This window comes from Zootoca vivipara, chromosome 12 (assembly GCF_965207765.1).
Source record: "Zootoca vivipara chromosome 12, rZooViv2.hap1.1, whole genome shotgun sequence".
Classification (NCBI taxonomy): Eukaryota; Metazoa; Chordata; class Lepidosauria; order Squamata; family Lacertidae; genus Zootoca; species Zootoca vivipara.
Genome location: NC_142595.1, coordinates 53,515,833 through 53,533,956, shown reverse-complemented (window position 1 = coordinate 53,533,956; position 18,124 = coordinate 53,515,833). Strand labels below are relative to the sequence as shown.

At 49.1% G+C, this 18,124-nt stretch overlaps 1 protein-coding gene across 2 annotated transcripts in view; it reads right to left on the bottom strand.

Annotated features, from left to right (window-relative positions):
- The window catches only part of ACHE (acetylcholinesterase (Yt blood group)), a 44,319-nt gene extending 26,520 nt beyond the window's left edge, over positions 1–17,799 (bottom strand). The window contains exon 1 of one of the 2 annotated variants that reach the window (XM_035136157.3): positions 17,621–17,799. In XM_035136157.3, coding sequence (XP_034992048.3) covers positions 17,621–17,692 — 72 coding nt within the window. In that variant the 5' untranslated portion in view covers positions 17,693–17,799. The remainder of the gene's footprint in view (positions 1–17,620) is intronic. The other variant, XM_088655990.1, reaches the window with a different exon arrangement.
- Positions 17,800–18,124: the final 325 nt, after the last annotated feature.

Genomic DNA, 18,124 nt, shown 5'->3' with positions numbered 1-18,124 from the left:
AGCTAGAACGTGTCCAGAGGAGGGCAACCAAAATGGTCAAAGTCCTGGAAACGATGCCTTATGATGAACGGCTTAGGGAGCTGGGTATGTTTAGTCTGGAGAAGAGAAGGTTAAGAGATGATATGATAGCCATGTTCAAATATATGAAAGGATGCCATATGGAGGAGGGAGAAAGATTGTTTTCTGCTGCTCCAGAGAAGCGGACATGGAGCAATGGATTCAAACTACAAGAAAGAAGATTCCACCTAAACATTAGGAAGAACTTCCTGACAGTAAGAGCTGTTCGGCAGTGGAATTTGCTACCAAGGAGTGTGGTGGAGTCTCCTTCTTTGGAGGTCTTTAAGCAGAGGCTTACAGGCATATGTCAAGAATGTTTTGATGGTGTTTCCTGTTTGGGAGGGGGTTTGACTGGATGGCCCTAGTGGTCTCTTCCAACTCTATGATTCTTTCATTCTATGATTCTATCTCCGCCCCCCCGCCCCATCAGGAAAGAACCCAGGAGTTCCGGCTCTCCCTCTCCAGCACCTCCGCCGGGTGGACAGCGCTGCGCTGACGTCACTCCCCCTCCCCCATCGGAAGCCTGGCCTGGACTCGGCCTGGCCGGGATCCCCTTCACGACGACGCCGGGAGGGAAGCGCTGCTGGCTGTGGGTGCCGAGCGGGGCCCCACAAAGGGCCGGAAGGCGGCAGAGATGGACCCCGGGGGTATTTTTGGCCAGCGATGCCTGGAATCCGGCAGGAGGGAGGGAAGGGAGAAAGATCCGGTTACGGGGAGGCGCGGGGCTTGCAAAGCGGGCTCGCGCGGCTGGCACATGCACGCGCGTAAACAACCCCCACGTCTCTCCCCCACCCCCACCATCCAGCCAGTTCACACGTCCCAGGGGACTGAACAGTACCTCCGACGGCCAGCAGGTGGCAGCAGCGCGTCGCCCCCCCCCCGGCGCCGGCAGCGTCCACACGAGCAGACCCTCTTTTCGGTCGGAGCAGAGAAGGAGGTGACTCTAAAGCTGAGTTCACCCGATGCCTTTGAAGCACGCCCCACAGGGTTACAATCCTCGGCAACTCTTCAAATCATTGAATTGTAGAGTTGGAAGGGGGACCCAATAGGGTCATCTAGTCCAACCAGCTGTGAACTGTTAGCAAACTACCATGCCCAGAATTCTTTGGTGTGTGCGCGCTTTGCATGTGCTTTAAAACATTCACGTGTACACATCCAAGGCTGCCTCCTCCTCTTCCCATTATTATAGAATCGCAGATTGTAGAGTTGGAAGGGACTCAAAGCAAGGGCGTACCCACCATGCGGCAAGTTAGGGCAGCTGCCCTACTCTAGAAGCAGAGCTGGTGGGCAGAGGCGGAGCACAGCCCGGCGGAGCGCGAGTTCGCCATTCCCGCCGCACCGCGCCGCACCCTCCCTCCAGCTCCCCGGCGCGCCCTCAGGCAAGGCCAAGCGCGGCGGGGAACCAGGGAGCGCGGCGCGGTGGGCGGGAACGCCGAACTCGCGCTCCGCTGGGCTGGGCTCCACCTCCGCCCACCAGCCCTGCTTCTAGGGAGGGGCACAGCCCGGCGGAGCGCGAGTTCGCTCTTCCCGCCCACTTTGTGGCCCCTCCCCTTCCGTGCCTTGGCCCCTCCCCTTGCCCCCCCCCCTAGTTTTGATCCTGGGTACGCCCATGACTCAAAGGGTCATCCAATCCAACCCCCTGCAATGTGCCTGAAGACTTTGCCTCCATGTGGCGCTGTGACTCCGGCCACATTCACAGGTGAGGCGTGTAATAAGCAGAGTTCTGCAGCTCCAGATCTGGGGGTGCTGGTCCACTGGGGGCTCCCTAGCGCAGGTGGTCAATGCCCCCTTTAAGATGTGAAACTGGCTTGTCTGGATCCCACCAACAAGAGGGAGAGGAGGAGGCTTGATCAGCACCCGATGCAAAAATGAGGGGGGTGGTCTTGAGTGGGCTACACCACTTTGCACATCACCTGTTAGCCCAGGGTGGAGGGAGACCTTTTGGTCTTCAGCTGGGACGCTCTGACTCCCACCTCACTCAAGAGTCAGGGAAATAAAAATGTACAAAATAATCACAGCACCACCAATGGTTTGTGGGTGTCTTTGGTGCCCCCAAGTTGCTCCTCCAGGTTTGTCTGAGCATCTTTGCAAAGGCCTTTGGGGCAGGGAGGCGAATGTGGCTTTGTCTTGCTTTGAGAGCTCAGGGGAAATAAGGAATAGGCAAAGGCTGCTTGCCCTCCCCCTTTCGGAGCCAGGGAGGGGGCCCTTTTCCTGACTGGGCAGCATTGGGTGAAGCTCAGGAGCAGCTGAATGTGGCGATTTAATGCGGAGTTTCTCTGGGAGTCTTAAGGCAGCCGGAGGGATTCAGCCCATGCGCAAAGGTCGGAAGTGGCAACGAGGAATTTCTAGGCTGGGAAAACACCTGTTCAGGCTTGTTTAAGAAGAGAAGCCTTTGTTGCTTCCTTACTTACAGAATCGTAGAATTGCAGACTCGGATGGGAGCCAGAGGGTCATCTAGCCCAACCCTCTCGTTGATTGGACACAACCCCAAGGATGTGTAATAAGGCTGTGTACTCACAGTGCATTTAAGGTGTATTCTTTCTCTCTTCAAATAATCCCAGGCCCTGTGCTTTCCCCCATGGCAATTCCCACAGCAGCCCCTAACAAACTACCAGCACCCAGAACTCTTTGGCGGGGGAGAGAAATGTGCTTTAAGAAAAGCAGAGTGTTCACACACTGTTCCCGAGACCATGCACAGAGTGCCTTCTGCCCTGCACCAACACAAGTCGCCAGGAAGAGTCTCCCACTGAGATTGGGGGGCAGGGAGGCTGCTGAGCCCCAGCACCCATCTGGAGGTGAAGTAGGGGTTGTGTGCCTCAGTTTCCCTAGGTGGCCAAAGGGGGATTATGCTCACCTTTGTTTCTTGTCTTGAGAAGGAAGCAAAGCTCTTCCTCTTTGCCTTGGCTGTGTGTGAAGCAGAGAGGGAGTAGCACTCCTCCCAGATGCAATTCTCAGTGTTTACCTCACATACTTTGGTACTGAGGCACAGCCTGCAAGTTAAACCTCAGCTCAAAGGTAGCCCCTCTCTGGCTAGCGCGGGCCAATTCTGCTCGACAAAGCACAGCATTGTGCGATAGGTTTTGTCAGAAAGAGGAAGCGGGAAGTTTTTAAATCTGAATTTCGGTGGAAAAGATTTGTGACGTGGGAGGAGAGGGCCTCGTTGAGAGCCGAGAAGAAGTGAAGCAGGGCAGAGACAAAGAGACCCAGGCCAAAGCAGGATTAGTTGGGAATGAGGAGTGGCTGCCGCAAGGCGGAAGATGGCAAACACTGGAGGGTTAAAGTTTTACGTCAGAAGGCATTAAAATCGTCTGCTGTTAGGTTTGCAACAGCCCACAGCGGGCTTATTTTCGAATTTGTACACCACTAGGGATAGTTTAAAAAAGCTCAAAGTGGTTTACACAAAAGATAAAGCAATCAAATCGACAATTCCAAAAGTTGAAATGGCAAGAGACTAAACACAGATTAAGATTCACACCAGATTTCCAAACCTCTGGACAGGCTTGTCTAAACAGTAATGTTTTTAGCAGGTGCCAAAAAGAGTGCAGGGAAGGTGTCCGCCTGGTGCCATGAGGTTCGCATGGAGAAGCCGTTTTCAAGGGAGCCCAGCGACGGAAACACACAGCTGCACTTGAGGCAGCACCCAGGACTGAAATTTTGTGCCTCGTAACAATTTTGCGTTCCTGTCGCCCCCACAACGCTATGCCACTGTTCTGTTGTGTAAACCGTCCCATTATTACTTCCATCAAAACTTATTTCCGGTGTTGAATTTATCTTAATGCTGTCATTTGCCAGTGACACAACCCCCCCCCCTATATTCAATAAACATTTTCCAGTCTTCTTTAAACAAATGTTCTTCATGTTCTCTTATTCTATATGTTAGGTCTGCAAGCTGCACATATTCCATCAGTTTAAGTTGCCATTCTTTTTTGGTTGGGACGTCACTCGTTTTCCATTTTTGTACGAACAAAACACGGGCCGCCGTAGTGGCATACATAAATAACATTTTTTGACACCTTTCCAACTGAACTATCCCCATCTGCTTTTTTAAGAAAAGTACTTTTAAACATTTTTTTCCAATTCTTTTAAAATTATTTCCCAATACTCTTTTACCATTTTACAGGTCCACCATATATGCAAGAAGGTGCCCTCCACCTCTTTGCTTCTCCAGCACTTATCTGATTCAGTCTTATACATCTTAGCAAGTCTACTCGGAGTTAAATACCATCTATAACTCATTTTCAAGTACAGTAGATCTCCTTCAAGGAATAACATGCTGTAAACTTTAGATCTCTCCTCCAGAGTTTTCCCCAGAGGTTAAATTCTATATCACCGTATTTTTCTGTCTATAAGACGCCCCCTATTTTTGGGGACTAAGATATAAGAAAATGGGGGGGGGATGTAACTGTGTATAAGATGCCACCTAATTTTTTACTTAGAATCATAGAATCATAGAGTTGGAAGAGACCACAAGGGCCATCCAGTCCAACCCCCTGCCAAGCAGGAAACACCATCAAAGCATTCTTGACATATGGCTGTCAAGCCTCTGCTTAAAGACCTCCAAAGAAGGAGACTCCACCACACTCCTTGGTAGCAAATTCCACTGCCGAACAGCTCTTACTGTCAGGAAGTTCTTCCTAATGTTTAGGTGGAATCTTCTTTCTTGTAGTTTGAATCCATTGCTCCGTGTCCGCTTCTCTGGAGCAGCAGAAAACAATCTTTCTCCCTCCTCCATATGACATCCTTTCATATATTCGAACATGGCTATCATATCACCCCTTAACCTTCTCTTCTCCAGGCTAAACATACTCCCTAAGCTGTACTTAATTTTTAAGGTGAAAAACCTAGTCTTATACATGGAAAAATACAGTATGACCTATGTCTATTGCCTAGTGTGTCATGTAGAGGCTTTGACAAGCTCGTCTTTTGTTTCCAATCTAAGAACAAATTGAGGCTCCAGGTGGGCAAATGCTGCTCCCTGCCCTCCACTGCTCCCTGCCAGCTTCCCATCCCCACAAGAATACAGGTGAGGGCCATCCAGTTCTTCCTGCCAGTCATGCCATGTCAACAGCAGGAGGGAAAGGAGGCAAACACATAGTCACACACACTCCCCCCCCCCGTGCGTGCCAGTTGCTACTGGCTCAGAGGGAAAGGGCCAGACCTGGAGGTCACAGGATGACTCAGCTGCACCGATAGGAAGCCAGAGTCCTGACCTCACTCACTTTAGTGCCACTCCCTGCCATCAAATTCCTTGAGAACCCAGGAGTCCTGGCTGGCACCCTGCCCTGTGAGGCCTGAGGCCCATTGCCAAGCCTGCCCTGCCCTGCCCTCCACCTCTTCCTCTTCTCTAATTGCCCCCCTCCCAGCTAAATCACTCCATTGTGGCTCACAGGGACCTGAGAGTCCTGTCCCCTTTCCAAACCTTTCCAATTCCACCCCTCCCTTACTTTAATGGAGATAGAGCCTCCTTTGCACACTAACCCACAACCTGGATCACTTTTAAGGGCAGGCCCCTTCCCGACTCTGGCTGCTGTTCACCCCAAATGTCCTGCCCTGGGGGCTGGACCGGCCTGCTGTGTGTCCCCTCCCCTCTTCCTGGAAGACTCAGGCTGCCCTCTCCCCATCTTTGTGACCTCCCCACCTTCTCCAGGCCAATACTCCAAAATCCCACTGATCAAAATTGGGATGCTTGTATTTTGGTCCTGATCTCTCTTGGTAACCAGCTGGTTTGCATGAAAGCACGACATCAGAAAAACAGCATCCTTTGGTCAGCCCTCTGGCGTGAGTCAGCTTTCTTGGGCCAGAGCACCAAACAAAAAAAATGGGACATTCTAGGATCCAATCAAAAGCTGGGATGACTTCTGTAATTCTGGGCTGTCCCACTCAAATCAGGACGGTTGAGGGGCACGCTGTGACTGCGTGGTCAGCTGGGTCTTCCTCTGGGGGGAAAGTGGCCTCAGAGGAAGAGTGTGACCAGGGGAGGAGGAGGCGCCTGTGCATTTCTGTTCATGCACAGAGGTGAGTGCAGGTGTGGTGGGGTTTCCCCCTCCCGCCTCCCTCTCTATAATTTCAGATTAAAATGGCATTCCTGCTTGGCACAAAAGGCCCACATATTGGATTGGAGGAAAGCAAGCAGTTTCATGTCTGCTGAGACCGCTGTGGCCACGATCGGGCCTTGCAAGGAGTCCCGCTCCCACCCAGGGCCGGTGCGTCCATTTAGGCAGACTAGGCCATTGCCTAGGGCGCGAAAATGGAGGGGGCGCTGCCGAGCCTGCCCCGCAAAACCCCCGCGCCACCGCCGCCCTCCCAAGGCGCGCACTCACGCTCCTCCCGCCTATGGAGGGGACGCCGAGAGCTCCCCAGCGGCGGTGGCCGCAGCGAGCGAGCAGTGGCAGTAGTGGCGGCAAGCGCCTGCAGCCGAAGCCTTCAGCTATGGGCGCTGCCGCCGCCTGCTCGCCCACTCGCCGAGGAGCCCCCAGCGCCCCCTCCACAGGCGGGAGGAGCGCGAGCCAAAAGGAGAGCTCAGCGCCCTCCCACCCACGGAGGGGATGCTGTGAGCTCTTCAGCGGCTGCAGCGAGCGAGCGGTGGCAGCGCCTGCAGCTGAAGCCTTCAGCTATCGGCGCTGCTGCCGCCGCCGCCGCTCACTCGCTACCGCCGCTGCTCACTCACTGCCGCCGCCGCTGAGGAGCTCAAAGCGTCCCCTCCACAGGCGGGAGGGCGCCAAGCTCCCCCCTTGGCCCGCGCTCCTCCCGCCAATGGAGGGGACGCCGGGGCATCAGCGGTGTGTGTGCGTGTGACGCCCGGGGGGCGCCAAAAGGTGTTTTTGTCTAGGGCGCAAAAAGCCCTAGCACTGCTCCTGCTCCCACCTGGAGATCCCCCTTGCCAAACCCTGTGCAACCAATCATGGCCCATCAATGTAATCTTAGATAAACAATTTGGAGTTGAAGAAAAACTGCTTAGAGTTTTATGTAGGGATTGGGGAGGGAACTGCACAATAGTGCTGTGTTCACATACCCAGCAGCCCTCAGAGTCCTCCTGCCACCCCCAAAAGGGGATCTCGGACTTCCTGTGAAGGATCTGGGCAGAAGACCGGTGCTTTCTCTCCTCTGTTATCAACCCCACCACCAACACGCCTGGTCTTTTATCAAGTTTTGGCTGAATTTGCCCCGTGGCTAATTCCCCCTGCAGGCAACCTTCTGCCATGTGCTGGGTCCTTGCACTTGGCACCCCTTGGGCTGTGTAGACCTAAACAAGGAAAGCTATTTATAGCCCTTGTTTTGTGGCTGCTCCTCTTGGATAAACAGCTTCTTGGGGAGGTTGGTGCTCAGAGCCCTTTCACCTGGGCTGGTAACACACCCCACTTCAGGGTAGGCAAGCAGCCAAAATGGGCACTGTCTGACAACAATCTGAATTTATCAGAAAGCGATACAGCGGAGACAAACACGACGCGCTTGCTCCCGCCGGGAACCAGGACCTGGGGTCATGCCCCAGAGCTCCAAACCCCACGGAGCCAGTGCACACGAGTTTTGCTTTCGCTCCAGTGCAAACAGGGCGCTAGAGATATATTTGCAATAACACCTGGACTCAAACAGAGATTGCGTTCTTTTCCTGGGGCTCCAGAAACATCATCAGATGGGATTATGGGAGCATAAGAGCCTCCTGGATCAGAAGCTCTGATGCCTCCAGCCGTGGAAGGCAGAGCCGAGCCATCATGGCTAGAAGCAACCAGATCTGTACACAGTATTCCAAATGCAGTCACATCACAGGTGTGTAGAGCGGCTTTATTATATGAGCAGTTTTATTTTCAGTTCCTTTCCCAGTGATCCCTAGAGTGGAAATTGTCCTTTTCACGCTGGGTTGACGTCTTCATCAAGCGATCTGTTATGACTCCTGGTCTATCACCTCCAGTTCAGACGCCATGACCGTATATGTGAAAGGAAGATTTCTTGCATCACTAGGCATCACTTTATACTTAGAATCATAGAGTTGGAAGGGACCCTGAGGATCATCTAGTCCAACCCCCTGCAATGCATTTCTTTGCATTCAATTGCATTTGCCATTTTGCCGCCCGCTCACCCAGTTTCGAAAGGTCCTTAGGAGGCTCTTTGCAATCTATTTTTGTTTTAACGGTCCTGAACAATTTAGTATCATCAGCAAACTTGGCCACCTCACAGCTCCCAATACGGAACCCTGGGGGACTCGACCTTCTACATCTCTCCATTTGGAGAGCTGTCTGTTTATTCCTGCTCTCCGCTTCCTGCTACTTAACCAATTCCTGATCCACAAGAGGTCCCCTAAACAGTCTCAAAGGCCCAGTAGACCTGAAGGAGCGTCTCCACCCCCATCATTCAGCCCGGACACTGAGGTCCAGCTCCGAGGGCCTTCTGGTAGTTCCCTCCCTGTGAGAAGTGAGGTTACAGGGAAGCAGGCAGAGGGCCTTCTCGGTAGTGGCGCCTGCCCTGTGGAATGCCCTCCTATCAGATGTCAAAGACATAAACAACTACCTGACTTTTAGAAGACATCTGAAGACAGCTCTGTTTAGGGAAGTTTTATTAAATTTTCCACTTTATTTAAATTTTCCACTTCAACCATCCAATCATATCACATTAAATAATCCATATTATACAAATTGTTGCCGTTTAGTCGTTTAGTCGTGTCCGACTCTTCGTGACCCCATGGACCATAGCACGCCAGGCACTCCTGTCTTGCACTGCCTCCCGCAGTTTGGTCAAACTCATGTTCGTAGCTTCGAGAACACTGTCCAACCATCTCGTCCTCTGTCGTCCCCTTCTCTTAGTGCCCTCCATCTTTCCCAACATCAAGGTCTTTCCCAAGGATTCTTCTCTTCTCATGAGGTCGCCAAAGTATTGGAGCCTCAGCTTCACGATCTGTCCTTCCAGTGAGCACTCAGGGCTGATTTCCTTAAGAATGGATAGGTTTGATCTTCTTGCAGTCCATGGGACTCTCAAGAGTCTCCTCCAGCACCATAATTCAAAAGCATCAATTCTTCGGCGATCAGCCTTCTTTATGGTCCAGCTCTCACTTCCATACATCACTACTGGGAAAACCATTATACAAATACATATCAATTAATCGAAATATTCTGCCAATTTTTTTTTTTTTTACTTCCCATGCTTCAGATTCGGAGGGTTCTGATCATCTCATAAATTCCTGCATTTCTAATCAATATAGTCCAAATAATTACCAATAATTCTGTTGTTATCCTTCAATCTTCTCACAACCTCTGAGTTTTTCCCACAAGCGAGTTTAACCAAGCAATATCTGTCTCTGTGTGGATTTTATGCCTATGATTCCCTTCCATAGGTTTGCAATATCTCCTCATGTGCTGGAATTTTGGCCAAATCAATCCAAGAGTCTTATCACTGCTGGCAGCCGCCATCTTCAGATAGTTCCAATAAATCAAGTCCAAGTGTCTGCTCTTTAATTTCTCAAAACCGGTACAAATTATAGTCTTTCCAGGAGAGGTTGACAGGTCAAAGCTGAAAGCACACATCTAATAACATATTTATAGCTCCCTCGCCCTATGACTCTTCTATAACCCGGTCTTAACTTCAACATGGTGGATTCCCCAATTAAGACTGTGTCACATCCCACAAATCTTCTTGCAAACAGTCCACAAAGAATTTCAACAAGTTCCAGCTGCTGATGAGATCTGCTTCCGTCCATAATTTAGGGAACCTTTGATCATCTTCCAAGCAAATCAGAAAATAAAAGCCTTAATTGTATATAGTTTCATTTCCACACAGTTTATATTTTAAAAGCCATATTATGTCAACAGATTCCCAACTTTCCATTCTCGAACTTTCCATTCTCGTTTGTTATGGATGTTAGAAATGGTTCTTCTAGGGGTTTTTTGTTAAGTAAAATACTAAGGAATAATAATATTTTTTAAAAAAGAGTCTCGCCCCCCCCCTTTCCGTTCCGTCCGATATACCACTCTGTCTCTGATGCAATGTTTCTTCAATTCTTCTTTATCTCCTCAGTGGCTGGGTTTTTTGGCAGAATAATTCCTCCCTCCTCGTCTGAAGCATGTCCATAATTTAAATCCAATTTTTCATCTTAAATCATGGAACTTGACGGTGCTCGCGGGGACAGCGTCCGGGAGATCTGGGCTACCTCAGGGGCTTTCCATCCAGTGCCCCCCAGCCCCCCTTCCTCCTGAATTTGGGACCGAGTTGAATGGGCATATGCAAATGAGAACGCATCTCCCCCTCTCCGGGAGATGTATTTTTCATCTCCTTTTGGAAGCTGCCCAGAGCGCCTGGGGAAACCCAGCCAGATGGGCAGTGTATAATAAATTATTATTATTACTGTTATTATCTTACTCCATGTTAGCTAGGTTTACTCAACAGTCTTTGACGTGGTACCTTATCAAAAGCTTTTTTGGAAGCCCAGATGTATGATGTCAACTTGATCAGCTCTATCAAGATGCTTGTTGACACCCTCATAGAACCCTAATAGGTTCATGAGCCAGGACTTGTCCTTGCAGAAGCCTTAAGCTCAGACACAGAGCTTTAAAGCATGGACAGTACCTAGAAAACCTGGAGTAAAGGGAAGTGTGAACAAATCCTTCTTTTGTGCCGCATTTCTAGGCACAGGTCTGGTATTTCCAGGTCTGTATCTGAGTGGGTTCTTTCCTCTCAGGACACTTTCCCTGGAAAAACCTGCATTTTACCACTGAATTGGAGGAAATGGCAATTGGGATTCCCAAAGATTGCTGTTTGCTCTGATCGGGCAGTAAAATGCAGGTGTTCCCAGGGGAAGCATGAGAGCAAAAATAATACCATGCCAAGCAGGAAACACCATCAAAGCATTCTTGGCATATGCCTGTCAAGCCTCTGCTTAAAGACCTCCAAAGAAGGAGACTCCACCACACTCCTTGGTAGCAAATTCCACTGCCGAACAGCTCTTACTGTCAGGAAGTTCTTCCTAATGTTTAGGTGGAATCTTCTTTCTTGTAGTTTGAATCCATTGCTCCGTGTCCACTTCTCTGGAGCAGCAGAAGTACTATTACTTCCCTAGAAGTAATCCTGGGGCTGTGCCTAGAAAGCAGGGCACGAAAGGAAGGGTGGATGAGCCCTAAGTCTTGTTCTTCTACATGCCTGGTTATTTTATCTTTAACAATACTTTCCACCAGGATCGCCCCTGGATCCTTTTCAAAAATTGGTGTTACACTGGATACTTTCCTGTCTGCAGGTGTGGAGGCTGAGCTGAGGAACAAGTGACAATTTTTTTGTTGTTTGTTTATAAAAACATTTCTATACTACTGTATCATAAAAAATATACCACTGTGGTTTACAACAATATAAAAACATAAAACCAAACTAAAAAATCATAAAACGTTAAAAATGTTTGAAAGCAAAAATAAAAACAAACATTCATAGGGCGTTGTGGGGGGGGGGTGTATCCTTAATTGGCTGCTTGGGCCTTGCGGAATATAAAAGTTTTCAGCAGACGCTTAAAAGTTGGCACAGAAGGCCGTCTGGATCAGCCATCCCAATCTGGTGATTTGTCGGTTTTTATGTTGCCTTCCAGGCCTAGAACCTCAGCTCTCAAGCCCTCGATCTGCCCCAGTTCCTCCTGCGAAAGCTAGTTGAGGTACTGAGCTCTGCTCTAAATCTTCCACGGTGAAGACAGATGCCAATGATTCATTCAGCCTCTCTGCCCCATTTCCTTATCCTTCAGTGGGTCCAACCACCTCGCTAGGGTGTTTCCTGCTACTCATAAATTTAAAGAAGACAGAGGGAGAGAGACGTGAGCCCGTGGAACCAGGATTCAGCCACTCACCCACAGGTTTCCGCAGCCATTCTGGGTGGCTTCCAACAAAAGAGTAAAAATACATTAAAACATCAATCATTAAAAACTTCCCTAAACAGGGCTGCCTTCAGAAGTCTCTCTGTCTCTCTTTCAGCCTCTCTCTCGCCCAGAGACACATACCCTTCAAGGGCCAAGCGGCAGATTCTGGGGCTCAGATTGTTCCCCTCAAGCTTCCCTAGGGAAACTTTCCTAGGCGCCTTGCAGGATGACAAACCGCAGTAACAATCATAGAATCATAGAGTTGGAAGAGACCACAAGGGCCATCCAGTCCAACCCCCTGCCAAGCAGGAAACACCATCAAAGCATTCCTGACATATGCCTGTCAAGCCTCTGCTTAAAGACCTCCAAAGAAGGAGACTCCACCACACTCCTTGGCAGCAAATTCCACTGCCAAACAGCTCTTACTGTCAGGAAGTTCTTCCTAATGTTTAGGTGGAATCTTCTTTCTTGTAGTTTCAATCCATTGCTCCGTGTCCGCTTTTCTGGAGCAGCAGAAAACAACCTTTCACCCTCCTCTACCGGTATATGACATCCTTTTATATATTTGAACATGGCTATCATATCACCCCTTAACCTTCTCTTCTCCAGGCTAAACATACCCAGCTCCCTAAGCCATTCCTCATAAGGCATCGTTTCCAGGCCTTTGACCATTTTGGTTGCCCTCCTCTGGACACGTTCCAGCTTGTCAGTATCCTTCTTGAACTGTGGTACCCAGAACTGGACACAGTACTCCAGGTGAGGTCTGACCACAGCAGAATACAGTGGTACTATTACTTCCCTTGATCTAGACGCTATACTCCTATTGATGCAGCCCAGAATTGCATTGGCTTTTTTAGCTGCTGCATCGCACTGTTGACTCATGTCAAGTTTGTGGTCTACCAGGACTCCTAGATCCTTTTCACATGTACTGCTCTCAAGCCAGGTGTCTCCCATCCTGTATTTGTGCCTTTCATATTTTTTTTTTTGCCCAAGTGTAGTACTTTACATTTCTCCTTGTTAAAATTCATCTTGTTTGCTTTGGCCCAGTTGTCTAATCTATTTAGGTCATTTTGAAGTGTGATCCTGTCCTCTGGGGTATTAGCCACCCCTCCCAATTTCGGTGTCATCTGCAAACTTGCTCAGGATGCCCTCAAGCCCATCATCCAAGTCACTGATAAAGATAAAAAAATTCCTTCAGTAGCACCTTAAAGACCAACTAAGTTTATATTTTGGTATGAGCTTTCGTGTGCATGCACACTTCTTCAGATACAGATGTTATATAAGATAAAGATGTTGAATAAGACTGGGCCCAAGACAGAACCCTGTGGCACCCCACTAGTCACTACTCTCCAGGAGGAGGAGGAGCCATTGACGAGCACCCTTTGGATTCGGTCAGTCAGCCAGTTACAAATCCACTGAATGGTAGCATTGTCTAGCCCGCATTTTATCAGCTTCTTTACAAGAACATCATGGGGCACCTTGTCAAAGGCCTTGCTGAAATCAGGATAGGCTATATCCACAGCATTCCCTTCATCTACCAGGCTTGTAATTCTGTCAAAAAAAGAGATCAGATTAGTCTGGCATGACTTATTTTTCAGAAACCCATGTTGACTTTTATTGATCACAGCGTTTCTTTCTAGGTGCTCACAGACTGTTTGCTTAATGATCTGCTCTAGAATCTTTCCTGGTATTGATGTCAGGCTGACTGGGCGGTAATTGTTTGGGTCCTCTCTTTCCCCCCTTTTGAAAATAGGGACAACATTTGCCCTCCTCCAATGGATCTGCACTCAGCAGCAAAGTCTCTCACTGGAACCTGCTCAGGCTCACAAGTCCAGTTGTGTGCAGATACTGAAGCTTATCACTTGCACGGTGATTGTGGAAGGTGAACACGGAGGCCACAGTGAAGAAAGGCCTCCAGGAGGTCTTGCAGACCAAAGGAGCATCAGAGCTGCAGCGAGGATCAGAGGGGTCTGAGATGGAAGGCCAGATATTCTCAACCTCCTGAAGCCAGGGTCACCCAAAATTCAGTGCTGGATTTTTGTGGCCTTCGCATCAGCACGGTTGTTCTCTGCCTCTAATCTCCCCACACCCTAAACCTTTTATTTCTTCTCAGACTCCCCATGCCTTCTTTCCTTTTCCTCATTCTCTCTTTCAGTCTGGATGCCTCTCCCTGAATGTGACTTGTCCCTGCCCTTATCAGAAGCATCTTTAAATATGGTTTGGCTAGACACCCCTTCTTCCTCTTCCTCCTCCTCCCTCTAAAAGCTCTCTCTCTGGAGCCTGGAGCTTCAATCCAGCTTTGGTGCTGATCGGAGGAAGGTGCACCCCTTGACCTCTGCCTGGGAAACCCTCTGGCACCTGCTGCCCCCCTCACCTTTGCCAGCGGCCACTGGGGCCTCAACCCATGAGACCCAATGACTGGAGGATGGGGGTGAGCCTCTTTGCTCTCTGCCTCTGGACGGGGCTCATTATGGCCTCCACAACGGGTAAGTATTTGGGAACACAGGAGCCTTCTGGACGCGGTGGGTGGGGTGGGGTGGGAACTCTGCTGCTTGGGCAACCAGCTGTGTGGTGGGGGCGTTTGGGGAAGGGGTGGAGCCACAGGAGAGTCGCCAGCCCCCTTGCCAGGGCTCAACGTATGCCAAGGCTCCTTGCAGCCCAAGCCCAGAAGCTGTCGCTCATCCACAAAATACCTAAATTCATTTTTTAAAACGATACTCTCCCAGAGCATGTGCAGAGTCCCATTCCCTCCTCACAGAGAAACTTAACCTCAGTCAGACAAGGAACACCAGGGGAGCCAAATTGCTCTTGGATCAGACCAGAGTTCTCTCTAGTCCATTCCCCACAGTGGCTGACTAGATGCCCCAGTGAGAAGCCCACAAGCCAGGGCAGCAGCCCTCTCCTGATGACTTTCTCCCCACTGGTGATGAGTCTCCTGTGGCAGACCCCCTCTGATCCTCATACATGGCCAACGCGATTAGTATCCTCCCCGTGGGAGTGAGTTCCACAAGCACTGCATGAAGCTCAGTTGGCTGGAGTGTGGTGCTGATAACGCTAAGGTTGCAGGTTCGATCCCCCGTTGCATATTCCTGCGGACTAGACAATTCTCAGGTTTCCTTCCAACTCTATGATTCTAATTCTGATTGTTTCTCTGTCTTGAGTGTCTCACTCTTATTTGACAGCCCTGTTTGGGTTCTGGGCAGCTTGCAGTCAGAATGGAAGGCTGAACTCTTTAGGAGTGTCTTTTCCCACCTACAAAACTGTGCCATGTTCCTTGTCAATGTGTGTCTAGCAGCTGGATCAGCCCGAAAGCCATTCACTGCTGTGATCACTTCCTGTACCATCTGCATGTTGCCATGACAAAATGCTTCTGGTGCTGCTGCGCTCCTCTGGCTGGGCTGCCCCTCTCTCAGGCACATCTCATAATTCCCACATCTCATGATTTCCTCTGTTCTCTTTCCCCCGCGCTTTCTATCCTCCTCCTATTGCCGAGGTTGGGGAATGAATCTGCAGCTTTTGAAATGGATTCTGCTTCTCATGTTTTGTTGTTTTGTGGAGTGGAGATGCCAATTTCCATGTTGTTTTTGCTGCTTGCTCTGGATTTTGATCAACTCAGATTGGTTCGCTGTCTCCTTGGCTTTGTGAAGGGCTGAGTGAGCTTGTTGTTAGCTGCGTTGGGCCAGGGAGCCCTTTGTTTAGAATCCCAGTCTCCTTTATACTGAATCAGGCCATGGGTCCCTTGGCCTCTGCATCCGCGTCTACACCAGGGGTCGGCAAGGTTTACTGTCCATGGGCCAGATCACTGCCATGGAGATCGTCCGTGGGCTGGACTGGCGCAGCGTGACGGTGGAAATTGCATCTGCACATGTCTGCAGTGCCGAACATTGCTTCTGCGCATGCCCAAAATCTGCGCGTATGCAGACACAATTTCTGGCGCCACTCGGAGTCGGCAAGTCCCCACACCGGTTTACCGCAGCGTGCGGGGGGCTGGCCGAGTAGGTGGCTCGGTTAGGGGGCTGTTCATGGGCAGGTAAAACGGTCTTCGTGGGCCACATCCGGCCCATGGGCTGCATGTTGCCGACTCCTGCTCTACACTGACCAGTAGTGGCTCTCCAGACTTCCCAATACAGGGCTGTATTGCGAATTTATACAATTAAGCCTTTTTTTCATAATTTCCCCATGAATGTTTGTATTTTAACCTTGTATTTGTGAATTAGTACATGTATAGCCAAGGGACACAGGTGGTCTAAACCACAAAGCCTAGGGCTTGCCGATCAGAAGGTCGGCAGTTCAAATCCCCGTGACGGTTGTGAGCTCCCGTTGCTCGGTCCCTGCTCCTGCCAACCTAGCAGTTCGAAAGCACGTCAGAGTGCAAGTAGATAAATAGGTACTGCTCTGGTGGGAAGGTAAATGGCGTTTCCGTGCGCTGCTCTGGTTCGCCAGAAGCGGCTTAATCATGCTGGCCACATGACCCGGAAGCTGTCTGTGGACAAACGCTGGCTCCCTCAGCCAGTAAACCCCAGAGTTGTCTGCGACTGGACTTAATAGTCAGGGGTCCCTTTACCATTACATATATAGCCAGAGACTTGTGTGCAAAAAATATTTATGTTCTACTATTTCTGGGGTGGTCTTGGATTCTGCATAAAAGGGGACTCCAACCCCTTTAAAACATCTTCAGAGAGGCAGTGGTGAATAAAGAGCATGTTTGCACTAAAGATATCTGGAATTCTTATGGTGAAAAACCTTCTGGGGAAAAATTACTCAGCATATGCCACAATCCTAATTACAAAATAATAATAATAATAATAATCTGTAAAATCCAAGAATGCACGCATGTTGAAAAGCATTAAAGGAGAAATTAATAGAATTGTTTCAGTGCTGGCAAAGGCTGTACTGATATTCTTGCCCCATTTAACGTGCTGGATTTTTACAAATGGAGAGTAAACACATAATATGCACACTTGTCAATGAAGCCAGAAAGCAGTTAGGAAAACCTTGTTTCAGATTGTTCTGATGATACTGATATTGATGCATCTGAAAGAATATCCATCTATACATTCCCCCCCCCCCGCAAGACCAATTGCAGTCATTAACAGTTGTTAACAGTCATCAACAGTTTTACCACTCCTATCAGCCCATCACCCATTCCCATCACCCCCACCCTCTGAATATACATAAGGGTCTGGTGACTTCTGTTTCAGTGTATCTGACGAAGTGTGCATGCACACAAAAGCTCAGACCAAAATAAAAACTTAGTTGGTCTTTAAGGTCCTACTGAAGGAATCCATCTAAACATTGTGACCCTTTTCAGAGACACACTCCAAACAGAGAACTCCTTACAAAGAAGGCCAGGTATACAATACATCGGAAAGCAGCCCTGTTTGGGGAAGTTTTTACTGACTGATGTTTTAATGTATTTTTAATCATTTGTTGGAAGCCGCCCAGCCAGATGAGTGGGATAGAAATAATAAATTATTATACTATAGTAATATTATTATTACTTTCAATTCTCCTCCATGCCACTGTAGTGGTCAGAGTTTTGGGCAAGGAGCTGGGACACAAGGGCTCCATTCCATGCTTAGCAATGAACCTTACCGGGCGACCATTTGATGCCTCTAAGACAAACCTCCCTCACAGGGTTGTTATGAGGAGGAAAGGAGGAGAGAACCACGTATATCACCTTGAGCTCCTTGGAGAAAACAGTGCTTTATGAGTAAAAAAGAAAATTATAATAGAAGTGAGACTCACCTTCCCAACCACTTTCACAGGTGTAGCAGAGACCAAAGCCGCAGACGCAAATCTTAACAGCTTCAGGTCCATTTGAGTCTAGTCACTCCTTGAGGTAGTGTGCTCTCAACTGTTTTAATGCCAGAACATTAAGCACAGGCCAAAGGAAAATGTTGTTCTTGTTTAGTCTTTTAGTCTGACTCGTCGTGACCCCATGGATCAGAGCACGCCTGGCACTCCTGTCTTCCACTGCCTCCCGCAGTTTGGTCAGACTAAAGGCAGCCTGTTGAAATGCTAAAGGGAATGTGTTGAACTGAATCTTAATATGTATGTGACCCAAATAGGAGCTGCCCTTCTCAGAATCACCTGGTTCTGCAAAGGTTAAAGTTGGCCAGCAAGGGAAAACTGGAAAACTAAAAATTGGTCACGGGGTTTATATATATATATATATATTCTTTAAAGAACTTATAAAATGCTTGCTAATTCTTAACTCTCTAACTGGAATAAAAGAGCACAAAAAGTATG